At 37.8% G+C, this 27,276-nt stretch overlaps 1 protein-coding gene across 2 annotated transcripts in view; it reads left to right on the top strand.

The window, feature by feature from the left end:
- Window positions 1-27,276, top strand: part of fndc3b (fibronectin type III domain containing 3B) — a 178,240-nt gene that overhangs the window by 121,208 nt on the left and 29,756 nt on the right. For both annotated transcript variants that reach the window (XM_012963399.2, XM_002931571.3), the window contains exons 12-22: window positions 3,495-3,619; window positions 5,108-5,279; window positions 6,690-6,776; window positions 7,903-8,041; window positions 9,041-9,112; window positions 10,133-10,251; window positions 11,319-11,424; window positions 12,645-12,817; window positions 13,715-13,828; window positions 18,734-18,883; window positions 24,677-24,957. In XM_012963399.2, coding sequence (XP_012818853.2) covers window positions 3,495-3,619; window positions 5,108-5,279; window positions 6,690-6,776; window positions 7,903-8,041; window positions 9,041-9,112; window positions 10,133-10,251; window positions 11,319-11,424; window positions 12,645-12,817; window positions 13,715-13,828; window positions 18,734-18,883; window positions 24,677-24,957 — 1,538 coding nt within the window. The remainder of the gene's footprint in view (window positions 1-3,494; window positions 3,620-5,107; window positions 5,280-6,689; window positions 6,777-7,902; window positions 8,042-9,040; window positions 9,113-10,132; window positions 10,252-11,318; window positions 11,425-12,644; window positions 12,818-13,714; window positions 13,829-18,733; window positions 18,884-24,676; window positions 24,958-27,276) is intronic.

The raw sequence follows: 27,276 nt of genomic DNA, 5'->3' as shown, positions 1-27,276 counted from the left end.
CCTTTCCTTCAGTTACTCTGGTTTCCCTTCACACTCCAAAACAGATACAGACAGGTTAATGAGGACTTTAGATTGCAAGCTCAACAGGGGCAGGGACTGTATGATGTACAATCTCTATAAACTGCTTTAAAATATGTGGGTACTTTATCATACCCCCCAACTGTCCCGCTTTCTGCGGGACTGTCCCGGTTTTAATAGCGCATCCCGCTGTCCCGGATAGTTCAATGAATGTCCCGCATTTCCGTAATAGATTACAGAAATGCGGGACATTCATTAAATTCGCCGGGACATCGGAATGCGCTGGCTGGAGCCGGGCGCTCAGGCTCCTTCTGTGGCGGCGACAGGCCCTTTTATTAGGTTGCGCCCCGTCACACGTACCCACGGGGCGCAACCTTATAAAAGGGCCTGTCGCCGCATAAGGAGCAAGAGCGGCAGAAGAAGGAGCGTCTATGGGGGGCACTGTGTACGGGGAGTACTGTCTATGGGGGCACTGTCTATGGGGCACTGTGTATGGGGGGTACTGTCTATGGGGGCAATTGAGGGTACTGTCTATGGGGGCAATTGGGGGCACTTTCTATGGGGGGTACTGTCTATGGGGGCACTTTCTATGGGGGGCACTCTGTATGAGGGGTTCTGTCTATTGGGCCATTGGGGGCACTGTGTATGGGGGGAAAAACTGGTACATAGTTATAATAACACTTATAACTGACTGCCTTCTCTCTATATTTGTATTTTATATGTAGGAGTATATTGTTTGGTAGTACAGTATGAGGATATAGCACATTTTGCGTCTGATCCCACCATTTCAACTAAAGTATTTTTTTTTAAAAAAAAAAGGGGTGTGATTATTGGGGCCAAATAAATTTGCCAAATCTTTTTGTCCCTCTTTTCAGTTTTCAAATGTTGGGAGGTATGCTTTTTTGTTTCCCTCTATTGCTGGGGCTCCAAGTAAAGTATTTGCATTTTATCCTTACCCTAAAATCAGCCCTAGCATCACTGAAGCTTACTATAAGATTTAGACTTTTAACTTCAATAAGTGTAACAAATAAATGACACAGAGATGGTCTGTGTGAAATGGAAAGACATTATTCCCACAGCGAAATGTGTTTCTGATGGATGCCACAGTTCTAGGCAGAAATCATTTCAAGCAGCAGGATACAGCTCTGTAAAGTTAACACTGTTAGGTACTTAAGGCAGAATTCTTTTTTTTTTCTTTAGTCAGAAACTTTTGTCTGGAGGCTCAGAAGCCTATACAAATATTTATCTCAAAAGCAGTTTGACCCTTATACAGATTTGACTTTTATTCTTTTGCCCTAATAAGCACAATAACAGATTTCCAATGTGGCGTTTCAGTATAATTTTATGAAACTATTTCCAGGTTTAGGGGAGCCAAATTAAAGTTTGTTATGGAGCCTAGTAACTTCTGGTTATACCCTGCAGTTGCTAAGATGGCCACACACACAGGTATTGTGTACAGTGCTCTGCTCAACAACGTGACCCTCATATCCGGTTCCTGCTCAGATCTCCTTTATGCTCACTGCAGCTGCTGATCCGATGTGTAGGGACAAAGACTTGGAGTAGGCAGATGAGGTACGTGCCTAGGGTCTTAGGCTCCCCATTCCTTGCACCCTAGGCACTTGCCTCTTCTGCTTACCCTTAGTTCTGGCAATGCTAACTTGCACCCCCCCCAAACCCAGTTGACTGCTTAATGGCCCTTATATGGGGCCCACTGACTGGCCTGCCTGCCTAATATCTGGATGACAATTACCCAGATATTTGACAGGTTAAAAATTCTGTTGAATAGGTGTGTTCTCATCCAATGGATCTCCATAGGGGAGGTATAACAATCAGACCAGCCTGATTTGGCTAAATTAGCAGATATTATTATGTATGGTCAGCTCCGATGCAACACAGCCTTGGAATTGTTGGAAAATCTATTACTAGAATGTTGGTTGGTTGTTTTAGATTTTAATCTGATAGAATCTGTTTCATCCTCCTACAATCAGAAGAAAAGACTGCTGTGCTGTGAAAGAAATCAAGAAATTGCCTGAAGGTTTCTCATCTGTTGATCTCATTAAAGAGAAACAGGATGTAAATACAGACGCTGCACAAGCAACCAATGAATCAAGGAAGCATTAACGTTAACTTGTGTCAGAGGAGAGCAATCAATAGGAAAGCTTGCTCTGTTTTCTTACCTTTGCACGCTGTGCCTGTTTGTGCTCAGGAAGTGTAGGTAGAGGACAGGAGTTACATGTGGGTTTCAGTTAATTAATGGATTCTGCATGCATTTTACTCTTCGATTTAGGATTAGTTTAGGAGTTTCTTTTCTGCTTCCCTCTTCTGATAAATCACACAATTAGTTTTATTAAAAACCTTTTTAATAAGGAAAAATCATTGATCTGTTGAAATCTAATTTTTCTTTTCCTTATGAATATTTTGAAATCTGAACATGTTGTGATTAATATACTGATATTCAGGATTATCAGAGCACTCCCCACAGGAGATATCCCAAGTACTACTTTGAATTCCTTGTTGATTTTAATAAAGAAATTGGAATTTGGAAGTCATTGTGGCTACAATGACTTTTGTTTTGTGATTTACAGTCACTAAAAGTCTTTGGAATATTGTAAAGCGTACTTAGGAACAGTATCCTTTCATTTTTGTGCCCTAGTTAGTGCCCTAGAAATTCTTTCCTTTAGTTTAACAAAGCCACAAAGAAATATGATGTGTGTTGGCATAATAAAATATATATATATATCAATCCAAAACAACCCACTGCATAAGGAAAGTGTGAGAACGGGGAGAGATGTGAACAACATGATAAAACACTGACTCACAGTGCCTCTTTCTAGCAGGATATTTTTCCATGTGTCTTTCAGTGAAATGTCACATTCAGTGGCAGCACTGAGTATAGGAGCATCCGCAGACACTTCCTGCATCAGTAACTTAAGCTTCTATAGGTCTGTCCGGTCTGGGCTGGAAAAAGGACAGCAGGGGTCGTTCTTCTTTTACATTCATGGTATTAATGGTGGGAAAAAAACCCCGTAAAAACTGAAAGAAAAAATAATGAATGTGAACTGCAAAAATGCTCAAAAGGGCACTGTAAGCAATTCAACATTAAGAACTATTAGGGAGAGGGACAGAGCAAGAATAATAAAAAATTAAAAGAATGTAAGGGTAAAACTAATTTAATTACAATATAAATATAAGTATCATTTTGAACTCCTCATGCTGGTGTATCCATTTTCATTGTTACCGTGTTCTGATTGGTTACCTAATGTTTACAATAACACAATAACCATAGATTTAGCTTGTAACAAGGACCTTGCTCCTTTAGCTAGCTCAGGCGCATCACTCTTAGAGCAGTACAAGTTCCTTTTTCACAGTACTACAACTTATGCCTTCTAAATGAATGAAAATGAATGAAATTTTTCAGAATTGTAAGTAGCGCTAATTTTTCTGACAAATAAGAATGGATGTCTGTTTTTTCATAGGGAAAAAGGAATAGTGTGTTTAGGGAATGTCATTCTGGAAACCAAAGGCACTGCAAAGTGGCAAAGCTTTGCCCAGCAATGGGATATACATTCAGAGTAGCAGCACGCAATGATATTGGCAAAAGGTGAGTTCTCATTTCCATTTGTCTTTTTGCATGTACTACTTATTGTGATCATTACACAGTCCCACAGCACAGAAATGCAGATTTCTCCATTGCTTTGTACACTACCATTTACTGTGTTATACATAGCAGCTGTGAACTGCAAGTAAATATTAGTGTAAAATGGGGCACAAGTCTAAAAGTCATAAAAATGTGTAAATTCCTTTATAAATTTTACCAATTACGGCAGTTTTACAAATTTTACCAATTACACTAGTTTCTACCCAAGTTAACATGACTTGTTCTATTTTAGTCCTACTTACTATACACACTATTCCTACACACTTCTCTGGAATTCACCAAGTGCACTGAATTGTGTATTGTTCTATAATATTTTATGAAAGCACCCTCTCATTGGTAACTGTGAAATTATGAAATATTTAACTCTATATTTCCAGAAGATGACACAAATCCAGTGGTTGCTGAGTGTAGCTCTTTATTTGATATATTGCAAAACTGGGGTATTTGTATATTCTCTGGACACATGGCCAGGAAACTAATATGGGGATGCAGCCCAGTCCAGAGTTCCTTTGGTTGTTCTTAAAGGAGAAGGAAAGTCATTTTGGCATTTTACTGCCTATAGATTCGCCACATTAGTGCCACTTAGAACAATATATTTATTCTGCAGAAAGCATTACTATACCTGAGTAAACAGCTTTAGAAGCTTTCTCTGTTTGCTTAAGACAGCAGCTGCCATTTTAAGTAGTCCTGCCTGCCTGCCAGTCTAGCCATTATAGCTCAGATCACACATTCCTAAGGGAGGGAGTTCTTAACATTCTTGTGGGAGGGGGGAGCAGGAGAGAGGAGAGAGCTGCACAGACTGAGGCCATGGGAATTATGGATGTTTCTGAGAGAGGAAGTCAGACACTTGAACATCATGTTTACAAAAAAGGAGTCAAGGAATCCTGTTTTTCTTTTGATAGAGGACTTAGTGCAGCATTACTGTAAGTGCTTATGGCTGTATTTACATAGACCTTTCTGATAAAGCTTCGCCTTTAACCCCCTAATTTGGTGATGCATGATACAATATACTGTAGTGTACTGGCAGATTTGATTTTCAGACATGCTCACCGATGAGATTTTTATAAGCATAGTTATCAAATGCTAAGTTCTAACTATCACCCATTGATTAATATGCTTTTAAAAATCCCATAGGAATGAATAGATGGTGGGTGAGTTTTTACATATTAACCTCTAAATTCAGTCTAAACTCAATTTGCCCCTAAAGGTGGCCATACACTGCCCCTTTACCCTGTTATTCCTCCTCAGTAGTCATTCTCAGTCTTTCTCAGTAGTCTTTGGCATAATTAGTAGATGAGAACTCTAATTTCCGTCAGTATCAGTTTTGTGTTGGTTATTAGGAAACAAAAAAAGCATTGTTATGCAAGCGACTATTTGTAGTTTGTGTTTTAAAATAAAAACATCCTAATTGCAAATTGTTCTTTTTTATAGTGAATACAGCCAAGAAGTTGTTTACTATACATCAGGCAATATCCCACAGACACCTTCTGCACCAAAGCTTATACGAGCTGGAATTACATGGATTACATTACAGTGGTTGAGGCCAGATGGATGTTTCCCAGAGGAGTTGGTTTCTTATACCCTGGAGATTCAGGAAGACAATGTAAGGGTCCGGCAACCCATTCACTGCCCTTCCCTTAAAGGGCACCTATCACCTTAAATTTGCTTTCACTTTAGGGTAAGAGGTGTCCTTTAAGGCTTAGGGCACACAGAGCATTTGCTCCGCTGCTCTCAGCCTGTGTTTTTTTACAGGCTGGGAGAAGCGAATCCACTCCCTTATGTACCTCACTAAAACTGCAGCTTCAACCTGCGCTTGGCTACCAAGTGTGGATTGGGCCAAAAATGCCTGCTTTTGTATTTTTGGGCTTTTGTGGGTCTGATTCTCCCCTTCTACCTTGCCTGCACCTAGAACCAATGTGTCAGCCCAGGTGCAGGCACATGTGGCAGATATAGGAATGCAAACTCTAGTTTTTTTTGCTGAAGAAAATTAATTTAAAAAATGCTAAAAATGGACTCTGTAAACTTTCTGGATAATCGGTTTCCAGATCCTATACATGTCATTTGAGTATGGAGTGCAGATAATCGGGGTGAACCACCATTTTGCCTAGGAGACTAAATCAGTTCCTTGCACTTTATTCCCTTTTTTTCAGTGCTAGGCTCATTGCATTTTAATGGGTGAAAAAATATCTGATAATTAGAATGGCATAGTCTCCCTTACCACACACTGTGCAGACTTCTGTCACTCCAGTAAAGATCTTGTATTTAGACTAAGTGAGCAGCATGCATAGCAATTGCTGTCAGGGGATAAAAAATAATGTGTCAGAAATTGGATGTTACCTGCGTGTTTCCTATTTAATGTATAGTAACTGATTTAAAAGAGACACATATCCTGATTCCTCTTTGTGTAAGAGCTGCTGGGGGCAAGGGGTATACTTTTTAGCCAGTTTGCTCCCTGAGACATAATTGCTGGCCACTCTCTGCTCACTTTCCTTCCCTGCAAGGGGTTGCAGGTTTATTAAAAACGGGTACTAGCAGCTACGATGCCATTTGAACACAGAGAAATGGAGGTGCCCTCTGTGATTAGCTGCTTGAGTGCTACATTGCCAGTGCCATGAAGATAGACTAGATAGCTGCATGCATTGTCTAGCTACAGAGTGGAGCTAAATAGCTGCTGGCAGTCAGATGCTTGCATACATAGGTCTGTGTATCATATTCTGAGTAAATATAATGCCAGCCTCTTTAGGTTAATAGCATATGCTGCTAATGTTTACACAGAGAGGAAATCAAATACATTTTAATTGATACATGAAATGAAATCTAACATTGGCTTTAGCTTAATCGGATTTAAATGCCATGCTTCTCTTTTAGATATTTTAGAAAAAGAAGGAAAGGGACATGTACGGTAATGTTTTTAGATGCAATATCAGGAAAAGGACTAACACAATGCCTAATCACTGATCATTCCAAAAACAATGCCTAAAGCATCTGTGGTTTGTCTCTTTGCTCTCTTTAGGACAGTGTATTCCAAACTGCCTACACTGGAGAAGCATTAACTTGTACTGTGAATAATCTCCAAAGAAGCACACAATATAAATTTAGGGTAAGTTGACAAATTGAAAAGTAACAGTAGAAAGCCATGATTTCCCCAGTAGAGGGCAATGTTCTAATTTGTATAGTTTTCTCTTGGCAGCTGTGTTTATAGCTAACTTTCTGTCTTAATTGAAATTATCCACAGGGCACTTTAAAATATTTACTATTTTTCAGTAAAAGCTAATATTGTGATATCATGAATGAAAATATATACCAGTCTTGGTGGTTTCAGCAAATTCTAGGGGTCTCAATGATAAAATGTTGGGTAAAATGTGTACGAAACAGGTGCAAACCACCATGCTTTAGCGCGTTAGCACCTGCACAGCACTTTGCACCACATGTGCAGCTATTTGCTCTACCTGTGCTCCTCATGTGAATACAGCACTGCTGGCATTTAGCAGCCCTTTATTGATGAGGGTTGGGCTGGGGTTGCACATAGGTAAGCAATAATGAACAGGGGTGCCTTGTGCCTACCAGCACTGTGCTCTGCACCTTGTGATGGATTTCTAAATTGCATAGCAAAGCAAGGTTTTGGACACAGGTACTTAGTGAATAAGCACTAAGGGGTGTGATTTTGCAGAAACACTTGCCACTGGGACCCTAAGATATGATTCATTATATATCTATGTATATTTGTATTTATATGAAGGACTACTTCTCTACACAGTGCTATACTTTCAAATAATACTTTAATAAACAGATGGAGAAAATAAAATAACAGCACTTTATCTTAAAAGTTGTTTTTTTGTATTTTTTATGTTGTTAGTGTTAGGAATGAGCTTTCTTTACAGTAATGCTTACTTACTTACACAATCTATAATTTACCTATTAACTTTATATCTACATATGTCTCTCTCTGGCTCACTGTTTCTATGTGTTCCTGTAAGTAAATAATGTGATATAGTAGTACGCCAGGCCAGAGAGACCAGATATTAAGTTATGACTCCAAGCATCCCACCAGTGGCTAAAGGCTGTCAGGGATGCTTGAAGTTATAGTATAGAAACAACATCTGGAGGGCTGCTGGTCTGATGATGTGAGTTGTGGTTCAGCAACATCTTGCCAACTCTGCTTTCCAACACAGTATGTAGTACAGGGATGTTCAGCAAGTATTATGTTTACTTTATCTCTCTTATAGCTTATAGCTTCTAACATTGAAGGAAGTAGCAGTCCGAGTGAAATTTTGGTCTGCACAACGAGTCCTGATAGACCGGGACCACCATCCCGTCCAACAGTGAAGGGTGATATCGCAGTACATGGATTCACAGTTCAGTGGGGTAGGCAACATGATAATTTTTCCTGCTGCTTTTTTACTTACTGGATTTAAGAAGATAGAGTTGCTCAGCAGCTATAACATGCCAGGCTATGATAGTGGCCGCTGCAGTATGGAATGCTGATTTATTTTTGGAAAACCTTGAACACATAAATATACAACAGGCAGTGCTGCATAAGGCTTATTTCAGCAACTGGTTTTGTTTTTTTGTCTCTCTCTCTGCTTTTTGAGGGTCTGTTATCAGTGGCCCCTGGTCTTATGTCTTTGTTTATGTATATTAACCTTAACTTTATGGCACACAATGCATTTAGATTGCTGTAATTAGAACCATGAAGCATGGTGAACAGGAAAGGAACACACAGGAACACTTTCTTTGGTGTTTCAGCACCTGCTATACGCAGCTCATTTCCCCATTCATTTCAATGGGAAGAACAGGGATGTGCATTTTGCAACTTGCATTTCTCCCTCAGAACACTGCAATGGGCAAAACAGACTCATTAATTAACCTGAATGACATACATTAAAGAAGTATTGGGCAAAAGTTGCAGTGTCTAGGCTGTTCATGGTTTTTCCCATTATGTGTACAGGGAAGCTATCTGTGGCGACCTTCATGTGCCAGGCGTCGTGCCATAGCGCTACCCCATATGCAATAAAAGCACAAAATTTGTCTGGGTGCCCATAGCAACCAATATAGTGAACAAAAGCAGTACCTTTTAGCCTTCATGGGTGGGTGGGAGTGAGGGATAGCCTGTAACAGTGCCTTCACAGAAGCTTTGAGAACAAATACAAATGGAAAATAAATATTTCTTCAGCAGTTAAGAGTTACATTAGTCAAATCTGTTGGGAAAATTACAATGAGTTCTGCCCCAGCATAGTTATATATGGATGTCTTTCTTCCAGCCTTTACTTCTACAAAACCTATCTGAGGCTTTTTAGGAGAGACATATTACTAAAAATGTTTCTTTTAACAATTCCATCTAAATGACTTCTTTGTGCATTTTAGATCCTCCAGAAGACAGTGGTGGTTCAGAAATTCTGCAGTATTTGTTGGAACTGTGTGAAGGTGCTTCCGAAGGTTGGTTAATGCATGTTACTTAAAGCTGTTTTGCTTGGTAAATATTTTTTAAGTAACTTGGTTACTAAGGCACATAAATGAGCAGGAAGAAGTAACTCAAAAAGTACTGTTACAATTACTTAGGCATCACACTGCATTCAGTGAGGAGAAATATCAGGGTTTCCCTCAAAAAGTGAACTGAAATACTGACTCTTTTGGTTCAACATGATTACATTATCAGGTACTTCCTTGAGAATCCAAAATAGTTTGGGGTTCCATAGTTGCATAGTTTGGTGAATTTTGAAACTTGCTCAGTTGTCTCACTAATCTTTTTCTAGTATTTCATTGATGCATTTTGTTAATGGCAAATGTGTGCATGCTTAGGGTTCATGGGATTATTCTGATGTGCAGCAAGCAGCAATTGGAAGGAAAGCCTTACACTGAGGTTAAGTATTTAATAACATTGGCACTAGATTGCACAAATGTAGTTACCAGTAGAAACCAATCAGATCTTTCCTTTCATTTTGTAAACTGTTCCAAACTGATTGCCAATTGGTTGCTATTGGCAACACACAGCATTTTCCTAAATTAGTTCCCAAGGCATTGCTGATGTACATTTCTATTTAGGTTACTTTATTTGGAATATAGTTTTTGTTTTGAGTAGAGGGGCCTGCAGATTTGGCTAGCAGCAATATTTAAGTATCTTGCAGCCAGACAAAAAGGTACAGTAGATCAGATGCTGAACTTTTTGCCTTTGATCTAGACTCACTTACTAAAGGTTACACAATGCTTTTCATGGCACGGAGGATATGAGAACGAATTGTTATTGCTGTGCATTTACTGTATATACTGTACAGTGACCTTTTATACATTTTATATGGCATTTTATCTTTGGAAGGATTTCTAGAATTCCATTTTTTCAATTATAATTCCATCTTGAATTGCTTGTCATTGCTTCCCTCAACATATGTTGAATTTAATCAGTTCAGAGCTAGATTTTGCTTCCTACCCAGTGTATAATTGTTTTGCTTGTTCTTTCAGCGACCCAGTGGATAGTGGCGTATAGTGGATCAGCGACAGTTTATACCTGTAATGACTTGAAATCTGGCACTTTATATAAACTTCGTGTATGTTCCATCAGCACAGGAGGGCACAGTCAGGTAAACACCCACAATCTGTTCACTCTGCATTTAATACAATGGGCAGACTTATTTGGGACAGAAGGAACAGGCATTATATAATATCAAATACATATTCCCTTTTCATTAAGCAAGCAGTGGGGTTCTAGCCCCATGTCATAGTATAATGAGTTTTTCAATGATATTAAGGTACCCATGATAAGAATTCCTGTCAGTGCAGTCCAGACCGAATTATTGTTGCTTTCTATATTAAAGGAGACATATAGCATAACCAAAAGCCCCTATAATCTTGTAGGCAATAATGCATAATATATGGTACTGGTTTTACTTTGTGCCAAAAATTAATATTACCTTTAAAAAAGACCACTTTATTGGAGCTCCCTATACACACAATATGTCTCCTTTAAGGATATGCTGTTTCCTGATGTGTTTGCGAAATATAAAACATTATTACAGGATCATCGGTTGTGTAAGAGTGCTGACCAAATGATGTTCCTAATACAGCGGTAGAGACACAGGCTGGCTATTCATGTTCTAAAATAGTGCCTCTTACCTGCCATGCTTTATCCTGGAGGTTTCATTCTTCTTACGATATTGATCTCCTGCTTACAATATAAATGCTACATCTTTTAATGACCAAATATGGGGAAACAGCTCTGTTTGTTACAGACAATGCCCACAGTGCTGCCAATTCTATTAATAGCTAGGTATTATACCACTATTCACTAGGTGCTTTTGTCCGACGGCAGGAGTAAACTGGGCATATTAATTTAGAAAAAGTAATACATGGTTTTGCTTTACATAGTAAAACATAAACGAACAAAGTGCCATTTTCTTGCGTTATTTTGTCTGCCCATTAAATCAATGCATTTTATTAAACTGAGATCCATTTCAGTTGGAAGGTCTGCCTTTATATTTTAGTCAATGGATTCTATTATGTGGTCTCTTTCTTATATTATGGTAAGGAAGAACCACTAACTGCCCTCTAGCACTCATTACTAGTGAGCTTTCCAGTCTTTGCTGTATTACATTATAAAGAAAAACATCCTTCTTTATTGATTGGGGGCTGATTGTTTCCCGATCTGCAGTGTTCAGAGAGTCAACCTATTCGGACTTTAAGTGTAGCACCAGGACTTTGCCAGCCACCAAGGGTCGTGGGCAAACCCAAGCACAAAGAAATTCAGTTACAGTGGGGTAAGTAATCACTACACAATTGTCACTCCTCTTTACCTCTTGTACTGGTTAATTTTACTACTAATAATAATTATTATATTTGGGGAGAGATTTATCAAAATGTAAGTTTAGAGATAAAAAGTTGAAAGTTGGAGTCCACCGTTTTATAAATACGCATCTAAAATTCCCATAGGAATAAATAGAATGTGGGTGAGTTTTTGTCTATTAAACTGTAAACTAAACATTCTTGTGGCAGCGTTTAGTACGGTTTTAGACTTTGTAACTTTAATTTTATTAAGAGAAAGATACATTTTTCTGTACAAAGTAGTTGGCATTTACAACTGTGCTACAATTATAAAGAATAATAGAAAACATTTGATTGGTTACAAAACATTGAGCAATCTGTGCACCTGTTAAGACAATAGTAAACATAAGGATATGTTTTCTAATATTTAAAAGACTAATGAGGGGCCTAGGATATTCTGCTTTTATAATTCTGATTATCAGTCTCCATTTTATAGACTTCTCTAGCATGTATACCTTCTGCTTACCTAATTCCACCCTTTCTTTTATACTGGGTAAATGGAATACCCATTAAGAGGATTTGGCTATGTTGCCCAAGGTGACCTGACTGAATAATTGTCTAGGGGTTCCATTTTTCAGCCAGTGATCGTTGGTGTGGTTTTTTTCCTCTCTGCATTGCTATTCTCAGAAAAGAGCTTTATTGTATAGTACTGACTGTGCCGAAGTCAATAATACCAGAATTCTGGGAAATGAAAATTGGAAAACAGTGATTGTCGCAGAAAGCATAATGATGAGCAAATAGCTTGTTAGAGCATTTGTGCTCTAATCTAAAATGGATAAAGTAGTTAAAGCTTATGGGAGTTTACGCGTGCTTTCATTCCTTCATGAGAATACATACAAGAAAAAAAAAAAAACGCTCTTTATTGTGTTATGTTAAAACGAAGAATAATTGGCGGCATTTGTGGCTTGGAAGAGATTGTGAAGCATTTTTCTGTCAAACTATGCATTAACTAATTAACAGCATTAATCAGAAAATAATTCAATTTCATTTTAAAATGCCAAGTAGCCACATAAATTATCACTGAATGTGTGTATTGTGAACATAAGCTGTGTGTTATCATGGTGTTGTCAATAAAATAACTGCTTTCTCCCTTGAAGCATTTTTTTTCATGGTGTGCCCTGAGTCGTACACTCATGAGAGCTGGCTTCTCTTGCAGATGCCCCTGTAACACAGCCTGACTGCCAGGTGCTGGAGTACAGCCTAGAGATCTCTGACCCTGGAGAAGAAGGCACTGAAGTGTATCATGGAAGCGATTTGGAGTGTACAATTAGCAGTCTTCTTCCTGGAACTACTTATCATTTCAGAATACGAGCAAGGAATGATGGAGGAGTACGTTGGAATAATTACTGTCTGCTTAATGTGAATGCATATTCCATTCATAACATGTTAGCTGCAGAAAGACAGGGACAGTAAGTCCCTCAGCAGCAAGTGCTGAAACCTCAGTTCCATCAGTGACATGCATCATGTAACATGCTCAGTTCCCAGAAATACAATGCTCAGTTAAACAACATTGTGTAGAAAGTCAATGTAGAGGTATGGGCTCTGTTATTTGGAATGCTTGGCATCTGGGGTTATGTAATAAAATTGCCAAACCCATGAGCAGTAACCCCTAGCAACCAATCAGCTGGTAGAATTTACTGGTCACCTTATTGGCTGCTATGGGTTACTGCTACAAGGTTAGTGTTTTACAGATAAGGGTCTTTTTTTTTCCTACAGTTCAAATCACCATTACATGAAAAACCATGTAAACATTTAATAAACTTTTATACAAAGTAATTTTTATATGTTAAAAAAAGGAAATTGGATAAGTGATCCCATACCTGTGTAATGATGACACATATGAACTAAGGCCTTCAATGGATACCAACAGGGGAGTAAAAAATAGGGGAAGCAGACCCTGTGGTGCACAGATTGTCTGGAAAGCAAAGGGACTTCAAGTCCCTGAATCCATCACTTCACATTGAACAAGGTGAGGTAGAGGGTGCATTACACTGTAAGCCTAAGGGGGTTTGAGAAATTGTTTACATGAGTTTTATAGTTTTTTGTCATTTGAATCAGCTATGTCTATGTAAAAAATAATTACATTTATATTTATTTATGGAGGTTCAAATTGTGGATTTTTAAGCTGAAGTTAAAGCGTATCTAGTTGGATTTCTGCATAGTGTCAAAGAGAGAAAACTGCTTGTAAATTAATCAGTATTGTCTTACTATTCACTTATGTTTCAGTATGGCCCTTACTCAGATGCTACAGAACTCACAACAGCAGCTGGACCACCCGCACAGTGCAAACCGCCAGTTTTAACTTTCCTGTCTGGCACATGTATACTTATAAGCTGGGAGGTAAGGAGAGCTTGTGTTCATAACATAGGAAGTACATGTTATCTGTGGAGTTATCCTGCAGGCAATACTTATCATTTCCTCCCATCAAACATGGCAGAAATTCATTAGAAATTCATAAAGAATAAAAACCTTTGGAGTAGGGGATAAATAAAATAATTTGACAGGTTATGTAACCATTCTTTTGCCACTGTATTGAGACAATGAACCCACAAGTGTAGTGTCTTTCTGAGGTTCAACAAGCACCTAACACAGCAATGCCTATAACTTGTGCCTGCTCAGAACCTTTATACTGGAACTATTTCCAATAGTGAGGGAAAATATGTAATATACTTTTGAAAAGATACTGTATCTGCCCACCTTAATTTATAAAGATGCAGTATTACTTTGTATTAACCTGTGACCACTCCAGGGCTTTCCAGGGGTTCTCAAGGTTGCAGTAAAGTAGCAAGTGGAAGACAATTTGTACAGTGTGTGCTGGACAGTTCAGGATAGATTAACCTTCACCCCTCCAATGGGGTTATGGAATAAAAGGGGCAGATTTTTGCACCTGGGCAAATATTGTGCCTTTTGGGGCAAGTGCTGTGAAGCTTCAGTCCCAACATCCCAGCTGTGGTTCAATACACGTGCAGGGAACAAAGGACAAGATGGTTGCTGTTTGAAAAAATGCAAAACAGAACATACAAAACATGCACCCCTTTGTAAAAGGTTTGTAGTATGCACACAGATTAGTTTTCTCTGTCTATTGCAAAATATCATACTCAGTTTCATGCACAAAGGATTAACTGCAAGTGTGGAGTTTTATTGTGGACGTGTGTAACCATGTAATATGTACACATTGTAGTACTTTTCAGGTTATTAGGTGTTCAATTAGGTGCCCTTATTGAGCTGCCACTATAGTTTAAAGTAAACAGCCAGCACATTCCAGGGATATGTCTGTGAAACCTTTCGCGCAATTAGTAGAATTAATCCTCCTGTACTGGAATTAAATAACTGCTGTGTAATTAAATAAGCGCTGCGCTAACCATCAATTACAGATTGTCAGTGCTGCCTGGTAAGAGTTCTTAGTTGCTATGAGAACCTCTCACCTTTATAGTCCAAGGTTTAAAAATATATTTAGGCATTTCTTGTTTATGTTGTCAGTAAAGGAATATACATTTTTGTAAACCCCAAATACTAAGTAGTATTTTATATAATTAGGTTAGATTAGACATAAATGATATTACCACTGTCCAGAGCTTTGCCTGTCCAATGTCTTATTTTCAAACTAAGGGCATAAAATGAAGTTGATCCTCTCTCTGCTGCTAAAACAGCTTCTGTTTTTCTGGAAAGACTTCAAACTATATGTTTAAAGGTTGTTGGTGATATTTGCTTTAATGCACTCACAAAAGCATTAGTGAGGTTAGGCACTGCTTTTGGGGATCAGTTTTAGGTCACAATGGCTGTTTTAATCCCACAGGTATTCAGTTAGGCTGAGGTGCAGGTCAGTCAAGGTCTTCCATTGCTATTTATCAAGCTACAGTAATTCTGTAATGAACCTGGATTTGTGCATGGGGGATTCATGCAACTAAAAATACCTTCACTAAACTGGTGAGAAAAAGTAGGAAGGAGGGGATTTGGAAGAATGCTCTTGCCCTATGATTTGCTACTTCTGGAACCAGGGGTCATAACCCAACCCCAGACCATTATTTTTCTTCATATAAACTTTACAGTCCGCATTCAAGTAGGTAGAGTTTTCCTGGAATCGGAATCACTTAAGATTGCGTTTCTACTTCTTCGGATTCCAGTTAAGCCTACATTTGAAATTTACTTATGCTGATGTTAGGCTTCTGTGCTGCTGCTCATCTATAGAGAAAACAATGGTACTGACAAATAGTTCTCCTGCTTGTGTTGCTTGGAGAGCCAGCTTGGAATTTGGCAGTGAGTGTTCCAGCTGAAAAAATGCAGTTTTTGAAGGGGTACTTAAGCCATAAAGTGTGTCTGGATACTTTCAGCCATATACTTTATAATAACAAATATTAAGCATATACTCCGTTGTTTATGATATAAAGATGGGATTGTAATATCTGAGGGGAGCAATGTGCAAGCCAGTGCCATGTTGTTAATTTATTAAAGAGCCCCACACAACACAGAACCCCTTAATATACCTATCACTGTAATCTGTTTGTTCAAAAAGTATAAATAAATCCCATTTTATATGCTGAAATCCAGCTGCAAAACAGTTCTCTTTCTGCATCATTTTAAATCCTGGTGGGGTGGAGGGGCTAAAACAGCAATGTTACAAATTGTAAAAACGTCTTCACAGCTTACAGACAGCATGTAGGAACACCATAACCCACAATGCATTGCACTGTGATCTTTCTTTCCTTATTGACATCACATGTGCAGGAAATTGGGGGAATTTGCATGCTTGAAGGATGCAGGCTGAAGGCAGGCTTAGAATAGTCAGTCGACTTCTGTTACATTTTTTTTGAGTCTCAAAGTAGTCAGCCAGATCAGCAGGAGAACAGGGGGTCAGTCTTAGGTAACTGTTTCAAACCATATTATTACATTAAAAATCATGAAAAGGTTGCATATTTTTTAATTGATGTATAATGCAATGCTGCTTAAAATTATTATTATTTATAATTATTTATTATTTACTTTTCAAAAAGCTTGTGTTGGGTGGAGTTCCCCTTTGAAGGAGCATCATCATTTTCATTTTGAAAGAAATACAATATTAGCTTGTACTAAAGCTGAGGTGAAACCGGATATGTTTCAGATATGCTTGCTTTTTCCTCCAATCCAGCAAACTACTGCAGTGATAAGAGCGTAGGCAAGCCTTTAAAGGCTATGAGATGATTTCAGAATATTGTGTGGTATATTTCCCTCTTTCATTACCAATAGTTGTATTTGCTCGCTAGAAAGCAGTGCCCTCTGTTAGTTACACTGCTATTTCAAAATATTTCCCACCTCATTTCATGGCTTATATAATATGGAGTTAAGGAAGTCTGGGCTGTCAGTTTCATGTATCCAGCTAACCTTAGCTGCTGAATGGTAAGAGTCTTTATTCAGCAGAAGCTGGTGGGCTAAATCATGGGTATTCCAGTCTTCAAAGTATTACACGCTATAGGGGTGATTAATGCCAGCAAATGCAGTATTCAAAGTGCAATTTCAAACTCCATTCACTATTTTTTTTGTCAGCATTACAGTGTTTTTTTCCCATAATTCAGCATAATTGCAGATTTGTGCCTGCTGCAATTGTGCATTTTGACAAATCCCAACAGAAAGAGAATTGTGTTTACTCATTAGGGCAGTCTTCTTCCCGACAGCCTGTATCCCATCAACATGATCTGATATTGTCCACCTCAAGGTGGGCATATTGGGGAAAGAGCTGCTCATTTGGCGAATTTGCTAAATGAGTGGATATTTCAGTGTACAGCCAGACATACTGCCATGTTCAAGGTGGCGGTAGCCAATTGGGAAAAAGACTATGGTGGTTTGATTTTGTGGTAATTACTTTTAGGGGGAAACTTGGGGAGCTCAAATTTTACTAAAAATGTAAGTTTATTTACTCAAACTGTGGATTATTTTATTTAAAAGTGCAGGTTCATTTCACAAGAAAAACTTAGTGTAAGTAATTGGGCAGCACAGAGACAGTATTTGAAAACGTGGTTGAATCACAGTCTGGGCAATTTCTCACCACAGTAGCAATTTATGACTTGCCAGAGTCATGATTTTTCAGCAGTGCTCCAGAAGTTATATAGAACTGTGTCTTTAGAAGAGAATATTTTGGGGCATCTAATCAAGCATTGGTATTTTTTATACAATGGTAACAATGCTTATGCCATTTAGAGGGTGTTAAAGTTCAGTGTTGCTGCTGAGCTGCCAGGAAAGTGCTTAGTAAACAGGACAAAATCTAAAATCTGGTTATATTTAGCAACAAAACATAGCCCAGTGCATAGAAAGTGAACCAGACAAATGACATTTCAGGGTGATTGTATCACTTTAAACAGTGGAGAATAACTCTTACTTTTATTATCAAGTGTTTCATTGTATTTCATTTGCTCATGCAGTAGCAATTTATATGTCTTTGTAGTTTTAGGATGCAGGGGGTTATATTTCAGAGCTATGTGTTCGGCAGAGTAATAAATCACTCAGTATCTTTTGTTTGGAAATTGAAAGCAGGAGATAGGGAAACCGTGACTAGAAATGCCAAATTATTTTTCAAGTTACTTAAGCAGGTATTTCCTAGAAAGAACATATGGGTTAACGTAAGCAAATGGGCACTGAGTTCTGTCAAGTGAAAGAAGAGTGAAGCAGGCAAAGAGGGAATGAGTTATTACTCGTGAAAATGACCAGGATGAATAGCAACAGAGCAAGCAGAGATGTGTGAACATGCAGTTAAACTTGCTATAAATCAGGGATGAAAAATTACCTCCTTGTCTTTTTACTTTGACCACATGATCAATGCTTGGTTTCTAGTTTGTTACAAGAGGAAGGTGTTAAGCTTTATGTCACTGATGTTTATTGTAAGGAGAAAAAAAAGTGAAACTATGAATGAGCAGGAGTAAGGGAAAAAAACAGGCACAGTATGGAGTGATGACCTCTTATACTTTGCTGTTGTTGAGATCCTGGGAGTTGTAGTTAAACAAAACTGACGCTGGTGCCCTGGCTCCTGCAACAGCTCCATATGCCACTACGTCAGGTGCAGAATGTGCCTGTGATCAAGATAGGGAATCTAGCATTCTTATACCCCATGATGTTCAACTTATGTGATGTATGATCACTAAAAATGTGCAACCTTATTGTTACTTTTCTCTATGTATTTACTACGGGCTTTATGGTTCCTTTAAAACAAAGTAGATTTCAGAAATCTCTGGAAACCCCTAGCATGGTTCAGTCAATGTTGTATGATTTTCATTGCAGAGTCCAGAGAGTAATGGGGCCGATATCTCGGAGTATCGATTACAGTGGGCAAAGGAAGAGGAAGATCTAGAGTTAGTTTACAGTGGCACGGATCCTTGCTTTGAAATATCTGGTTTGTCCCCAGCAATGGATTACTGCTGCAGACTCCAGGTGCGGTGAGACCTAAAATTACCTAATTGTTTCCTTATTAAATTTACATTATTATATTAATAATATTTATGGCGTTCACTATGTTCATTTCTCACTTTCTCTCATTCCACCCTCTTTATTATGTCCATTTGTTCTGTACATTCCTGAATATGTCCTTTTAGGTGGCCACATGGAAAATATTGGCATTAGGCCAGGTGGCAAACCTAATATTCTTTTATAATTTCTGTTCCCTTCATGTGCCCTTTGCTTGCAGTCTGTTCTTATGGTCTTACCTATCCCTTGTAATACATTGCCCCCAATATGTTGTCTCTCTTTGCCCCCATAACCATGCACTCCATTTAATTCTATCTTGCTCTGTTTAATCCTTCTCACCATGACCCTTTCCTTGAACTTTTTTTTTGTCTCAAAAAAAATCCTGACTTTCCAAATTGTCACAGCAACAATTAGATAAAATTGGGATTTTTGGAGCGACAGTTTGAAAAAGACTTTTCTCACAGCGACATTTCAGTGCGACTTATTTTAGAAAATGTTAGACATTCTGGAAGGCGAATTTAGTCGAATTTGAAAAAAAAAATTTAAATTATGGAGTTTTAGTAAATCTGCCCCTTGTGGGAGTGGACAGAAAATACATTTAAATAGACAGAAAATACATAAAGCCACAGAAGTGCAGCAGACAGAATGCATACGTAATCGTATTATCTAGGATGAACTATAAATTACTTTGTGAGCTACAATTACATGTAGAGATATGTAACCAGAGTATATAATGTATAGTTCTTTGCCATGAAATGATATTTTTCAACTTATTTTGAACCCAATAAGATAAATTAAGGCAAGGCACTAAGCATTTAACAATCAATAAACAATTTCTGAATGGCATTTTAGGTATTTACGACAGTGAAATGCAATTAAAAAATGTATACATTTCTTGTTATGATAAAATAAATCAAGCTATAAAGTAATAAAACAAATGTTTCAGGGGCTCATATGCCATATACAGAGATAGGACAAGGCATAAAATGACTGCACACAGGCACGTTTTCAGGAATTTCAGTGAACTGGGTATTGTACAATTCAGCCACATGCATTTATGATCAGATTGCACTAATGTAATAGCTGATCTTTGGGACAAACAAAGGGATCACAAGGGAAGACTGAGGAAATTTACTAATCTTTTTCAATCTGGGTTTGGCAGATGAACTTCTATTTGTAGGTGAATTAGCCACAACAATGTGATTTAGTGAGGTCAAAACTTCTACTCAGGACCATTATCAGCTTAAGTAAGATGCCAGTAAAATGCTGGATGCTACCAGTCATTTGTGGGTGCACAATAACATATGCAAAGAAGCAAGACGAAATAATAGAATCTAAGCTAAATTGATAACAATGGTGGGGTGCGTATAATGCACCTTCCTCCATATTTCAAAATGTTATTAGTGTGTTATTATACATAATGAATATGATTGCTGTTATTAATATATGCCTAACAAGGTGACCCTTAGTAGTGCTAGTGATGCTATCCTATCAAGACCTGCCTCTGCAATAGCATTGTTAGGGTTCTGTTGCATGGAAATAGCAATTATATTGCTGTATTTAAACAAACATTGTTTGTCACTCAAGCATTAAAACAAAAATCCATATTAATACAAACAAAAGCAGATGAGTATGAGCAGATAAGTAACAAATTACATGGGAGATATTTCAGCAGAACCCCGAAGGCATATGATTCAAGGTGGTGATTAAATTACCAGTTTACTCATGCACTAGCATTTTCACTGAACTCATTTAGAGCATGTGTGGAGTTGCAGTAATTTGCCATAAATTGTTTTTGCTAAAACTGGTGATGAAATACTAGAGATTTGAAAAAGATTGCTGCTACATGCATGGAACTTTTTGCAGGATCCCAGGAGAGCACTTTTAGAACAGTTTCAGAAGGTTTTCTGTATTAAGTAGTCTGAATTGTGTTATACATAATGTATTTCCCAATTTGGAAAGCTTTGTATTGATTGCACGGTGACACATTTGTTTAATAAGCTTTACACCTAAATGCAAACTGAAATGAAGTGCCTGAACTTTTGCTCAAACTCAAGGTGCTTTGTTAAAATGCTAAAGGTTGATACCTTCTTCAGATTTTTATGATAGCGTTTAAATACCAAAACTTGGTACCAGCACCCACAAGGCAGCCCTGTCCGTCGGGCAGATGGGACTGTGCAGATCTCCACGGTAGTGGCACTACCTAACCTGCATTAAAACTTTGATTCAGTAAATCCAAATGTAAAATATGTAGGAGAGGGCTTCTTTGAAAGATAAGCAATACTAAATAACAATATTGTAGCCTCACAGGGAAATGGGTCTGGTGTCTGTTTATTTGTACAGAGATTTAAAATGTGATTTGAAATAGGCTGAATTTAAGGAAATAAGTAGGAAAACAGCTTAGAATAGGATACTCAGTAACATACTAAAACTGAATTTAAAGGTGTACCTTCCCTATAATTGATTAATTTACAATGACGAAGCATGTACCATTGCAAAGAAGCACATATGGTTCCCATGGTCCTGAAGGGCATTCCTGGCATCCATGCTTTCTTGTAATGTGTGTCTAAAGGCTGTTGAGCACCTCAGGTAAATAACTGTACAGGTATGGGATCTGTTATCTGCAAAGAAATTATCCAGAAACCATTGAATAACAGCAAAGGTCTTCTCCCATAGGCTGTATTTAAATCAGCTAATTTAGTGTCTAAAAAATATTTCTTTTTTCTCTGTCATAATAAAACAGTACCTTGTACAGTACTTGATCACAGCTAAAATATAATTAGTTGTTATAGGAAAACAAAACAATCCTATTGGGTTAATGTATTTCCCTTATCCGGAAAATCACAGGTCCTGAGCATTTTGGATAACAGGTTCCATACTTGTATTTGAAAAGGATAAGGGCTCATTACTCCTAATGCACCCATACTCGCACAGGCGGATGTAAGCTCCAAACACAAGTGGAAAGCAGCATGTTGCGCCCCACCCTGGTTTGGCACTTACATGCGCCTCTGTGAGTATGGGCTCATTAGGAAGAATAAGGTACATTTGTTTCTGCATTTCCCTGCAGTGGAATGCAGGGAATGCACCGAAGGAAAGCGCAGAAACAAACTCTTGTGAATAAGAGCCCAAAAGCAATTTGTTCAACACAAGTGGAAATGGCAACTGAATCAGCTCCTCCAAATCAGAGTTGTCCTGCTTCCCCAATTATATATATAGGTTTAACCTAGTGAATCAGTACAATTCAGGTCTAAAAAGAAAGTTCTAATTTTCATGAATTGCAGAGAGCCTGCCTGTACTGGGCTTTTGGAATGCTAATCCTCAAGGCAAACAACAGGCCAGCTATTAGGGTCAAATGTAACTGTATAGTAAATACAATAATCAAATATTTTAATCTAAGAAATCCTCATACTTCCCATATTATAGAACTATGGCTATTATCTCCTGCTATAGCACATAAAAAACAAAGCCGTTGCTTGCAGTTAAATAAACACTGATATACCATAGGCTCTACCCATTAAGTGGATAATAGGTTCTTATAAAGCGCTCTCTCACACCAGGCTGATTTGATTAAACATTTCGATTGTGAATTTCCCAGAGACAAAAATAATGTAATTATTGAAACCCATTTTAGGATAATGAGTTTGCATAAAATAAATAAACAAATATGTGCTGGTTTTGAGCTAACATAAATTCTATTAGATAATAATTGAGGCTGGTGCGGTATCGGTACCTGTAGGAAACATGAAGATTCTTTTAAGTGCTCTGAATGCTGCCCAGATAAGTGGTATGTGTTAGGCTGTAAGTGACCCATATTTACCTCAGTTTGCACTTCCCAGAACCAGCCCTTCAAACTGTATTAACACCTATTACCATAGCAACCACCTTGCACAAGAAGCCTAACATACCCCATTGAGAAACAGTAGCTGAAGAAGCAGCACTGGAAGAAATGGCACAATATGCTCTCTCATTATGGTATCTGTCAAAAGGCTAATTTAGTAGTTTAAAAGCAAAATACTCGGTCAGAAGGCACCGCAAATGTCAGCATGTTGTGCCAGTACTGCAACAAATATGTGACGTCAGATCCATTTTCATCGACTTCTGTTTTTCTTACCACATTATGGGTAGGGAAACAGAACATGTTTTCTTGCATTAAGATCTCTGCCTTGCCCATGACAATATATAAGTGCATTTAAGTGGTGGGTTTCCAGGGACGTTTTATCTTAATAAACCACAGAAACTTTTCAAGATGAGGATTGCTAAACCTTGTTAGTCTAAAGGATGTCATACATGTTAAGATCCACTCATTTGGTGACCACGTCTTTTTCTGATATGCCCACCTAAGGTGGGCAATTTCAGGCTAATTTGTTCATTTGGCCTATAGGAGCCATCAGATGGAACCTGTCCGATCTACACCTGCCCAATTTTTGGCCAGATATCGATTGGAGAGGCCTGTCCATACACTCACAGATAAGCTGCCGAATCAGTCTAAAGGACTCGAATCACAGCTTAAATCTGCCCTCGTATGACAAGGAGGACAGAAGGTCTAAATGGACTATTTTAGGGTGAGACCATGATGAATATATTGCTGAGCTAATGCTAGGATTAGTTTCCCTGAACACAAAGCAACTGACAGGCCTATTAGATGTGGGGAAGGTGTGTGGATGATCACATTCTATGCTTTAGCCAAATACTTCATTAAAAAAACCTGCAGAAGAGAAATAATGAAATTAGATTTTGGTGAGGGGAAATGGAAGTAAATGCCCCCCAAAAATCTCAGGGACACTTTTGCTGCTTAGCAGAAGTCGCCCTTAAGGCTTAGTAAATGGACTGACTTGTGGGCTCTTCACTGCCTTACTAGTTTTATTTAGCAAAAAAAAAAGGTGCCCAACTTAATCCTTGTAATCAGGTTAATATAGACCAGTATGGACATTGTTTATTGAGTCTGCACCAATATTTAAGCCTAGCCTTTCTATTGTAAAGGAACCCATTCAATGTATGTTACTGTTGGGCAGATTGATTATATTCTCATACTAGGTTTATTCTGCTCAGGATCGTTCGGCTCACATTGAATCTGTAGTTCAAATAAAAATTAATTCCATTTTTTAATCGAATTTAAAAGTTTAGCAACCCTTGAATTTTTATTCTGAGGATGCTGTGCTTCATACTAAGATAAAATTAGTCAGTGGATTAATTATTTTTGCCAAACATTCATATTAACAGTGTTAATAATCAAGAACAACCAAGTATTCGTTAAACTTTTAGTATGTTATAGAATGACCTGTTCTTAGCAAGTTGGTCTTCATTGTTTATTTTTTAAATTATTTGCCTTCTTTTAACTATTTCCATCTTTTTAAACGGGGGTCACTGACCCAGCAGCCAAAAAGCTATTGCTCTGTGAGGCTACAACCTAATTTTCATTTTTACTCTTTATTACTTATCTTTCTATTTAGGCCCTCCCTTATTCATATCTCTGTCTCCCTTTCAAACCACTGCCTGGTTGGTTAAATTGGACCCTAGCAACCAGGTAGCAGCTGAAATTCCAACTGGAATGCTGCTGAACAAAAAGCTAAATAATGATGCAAATAAAAGATGAAGACCAATTGCAAATTGTCTCAGAATAGCACTCTCTATTTCATACTAAAGGCTGATTTAAAGGTGAACAACCCCTGTAACAGTATCACTTTGAATGTAATTATGCTTTACCTCTGTTTTGAATTTTTTTTCTAAACAAGCCTTAATATATATATTTTTTTTCTCTAGGCAGTAAATTTATCTGGTGTTGGGCCTTTAAGTGATTTAGTGAGCTGCAGAACTCCAGCTTCTATCCCTGATGCAGTCTCTAGCCTTTATGTGATGGACGATTCCCGTTTAGAAACATGCAGCATGTTATCTTTGGTGCGACTCATGTTAGGCTGGGAAGAGCCATGCAGCAACGGATCTGAAATTATTTCATACAACATTGATTTGGGAGACATTATCATCTCAGTCGGAAGTGTAACGACTTACATCATTGAGAATCTGCAGCCAGAAGCAACCTATCAGTATGTGGCCTTTCATTTCTGCTTCATAATAGATTAGCACTGGAAATACTGTGAGCATTTATTTATTTTATTCTAAAGATCCTATTGTTGGAAGATGCTTCCAGCTATCCCTCTGGGTTTATATTGATTTCTTCATTTTAGACACAGTCTTTAATTATTTTCAAATGTTGAGACAATTCTCTGTAGAATTTATGACTTACAGCAAAGAATAGAATACTTAAATTCACTGATGAAAATATTAGATCAGCTGCAGTAAATATAGTAAATTTTTCCAAAAATTAGTAATAGTCACCCCATGTGTTCCCAATTAATAACCTGGGCAAATGTATTTGTTTACAGCAATACATATACTCATATACTTATATACTACATAATACAAATACTCAGCCATGCTATACTCATTCCTATAAGATATTTAGAAGAGTATTTATCAATGGGTGAACATTAGAGTTGACTATTAATAAATACACTTCTAAAAATCTCATAGGAATGAATATAACATTGGGGAGTTTTTATGTTAAAGCACATTTTGATAAATCTGCCCCATGACTTTGCACTTTGTACATGTTGACAGTATCAGTATTACTATTTAGCAAGGTGGCGGGGCTACCAAGTATTTGCTTGTCTGCATTTCTCTGTAGTTTATTCCATGCACTGCTTAGCATTAGTTTGCTTAACAGACAATCAAACTATAATGAGCTTAGAAATTTAAAGTACATCAAGAACTGGGTGGCTTTCATTAACCTTCATTCCATTAAAGGGATTCTGTCATGATTTTTATGGTATACATTTTATTTCTAAATTACACTGTTTACATAGCAAATAAATGCACTCTGCCATTTAAAATGTTAATTTTGAACCAGCAAATGTATTTTTTTTAGCTGTAATATTGGTGTGTAGGCGCCATCTCAGTGCATTGTGCCTGAGCTTTCAGAAGGAGCCAGCACTATTGATGCATAGTCCTAGATGTACCAATATGTATGACTTTTATAACTCCGTCTGTTGTCCTGTAACTGTGTACAATCACAGAATGTTTGTTTGCACAGTGCCAATTTATTCCCCAGCACTTAAAAGGGCGAGGTTGATCACTGTTCCCTGAAAGAAAAAACTCAGAGCATCCAAAGGAAACCCAGACAAGGGAAAACCCCAGTTTAGTGCCCTGGCTGAAACCAAACCTAGGAACATGAAGTAGGATTACCACTGCGTTGCCATTCCCAATATGCTTCTAATCTTTAGAAACTGAGTGGGATCTATCACTTTTTAGACAACACTGGATGCAACAGAAATGGAATGAGACACTCTGCCTACCTACAATGAATGCGTTAGTGTTTTTACCAAAAAAAATTTAAAATTTCTGCCAATCAGAGGTAGCTTAACCTGGTATAATACACTGCCATTAAAATGTTTTTAATAAGCAGTCTAGAAAAGAAAGCGACGCTGCTATTTATTATTCAGGGCTTTGCTTTGTCATTTTACAGAGTGCCTTTTTTATTTCCACAGGAGCTCCATTGACATAACTTATACTGAAAAAACAAGCAACTTTCAGACATTAAGAGAGTAATGTAATTAATGGCCAAAAGTTTGCTACTTGTCTAGTAATCCATAACAACCAGCAGGCAGCATTTACTGGTCAGCTGTTTGAGAAGATGAAATGTTAAGGACAGTAACACAAAAAGAATGCATGTCTACTTATCTGCTAGGAAGGCCTTCTGACACAATAGGGCACATAATCTAGGTGCAATTTTTCCTAGAATCCTGGCATTTACTGTATGTGGAGACAAACAGGTAATCACCTGCACCTACTACAGTTCCATCCTCCGATTCATGCAAATCTATATGAAAGTGTGAAGATCTTCTGACACTAACCAGTGTTAAGCCCCCCCCTACCCCTAGTGAATGCAACCACTCACCTTAAATCTTGGCTGCCATTTTTGCCAACGTTCTACTGATCCTTTGTGTGATCCTGAATAAAGCTCTTGCACAGTAAAGTAAAGATCTGAATTTTAGCGATTAGGAGAGAACTTGGGGTGCTATCCACGAAAGTTAACGAAGTATTTAATATGAAAAATGCAGAATGGTACTTAGTTTTACCAAACAGTAAATTTTGGACAAGGAGATGTAGTCATTAAGAAATGCCAAAATGTATTTGGTTTTTCTGTATAATCAGCCAGTTGAATATTCCTTTTTCATTAACAACTTTATTGGTTAGTTTTCCTTGGCTTATTGAAAAACAGGCTTTATTTAGCATGATATAAAAAATTCAGTAGAAGGATAGTGAAGAGTATGTCCTGAACACCACAGTATTTATCCAAGAGCTCA

This window comes from Xenopus tropicalis, chromosome 5 (assembly GCF_000004195.4).
Source record: "Xenopus tropicalis strain Nigerian chromosome 5, UCB_Xtro_10.0, whole genome shotgun sequence".
NCBI lineage: Eukaryota > Metazoa > Chordata > Amphibia > Anura > Pipidae > Xenopus > Xenopus tropicalis.
The sequence above is the reverse complement of the archived record's forward strand: the minus strand, read 5'-3'. Positions and strand labels throughout refer to the sequence as shown.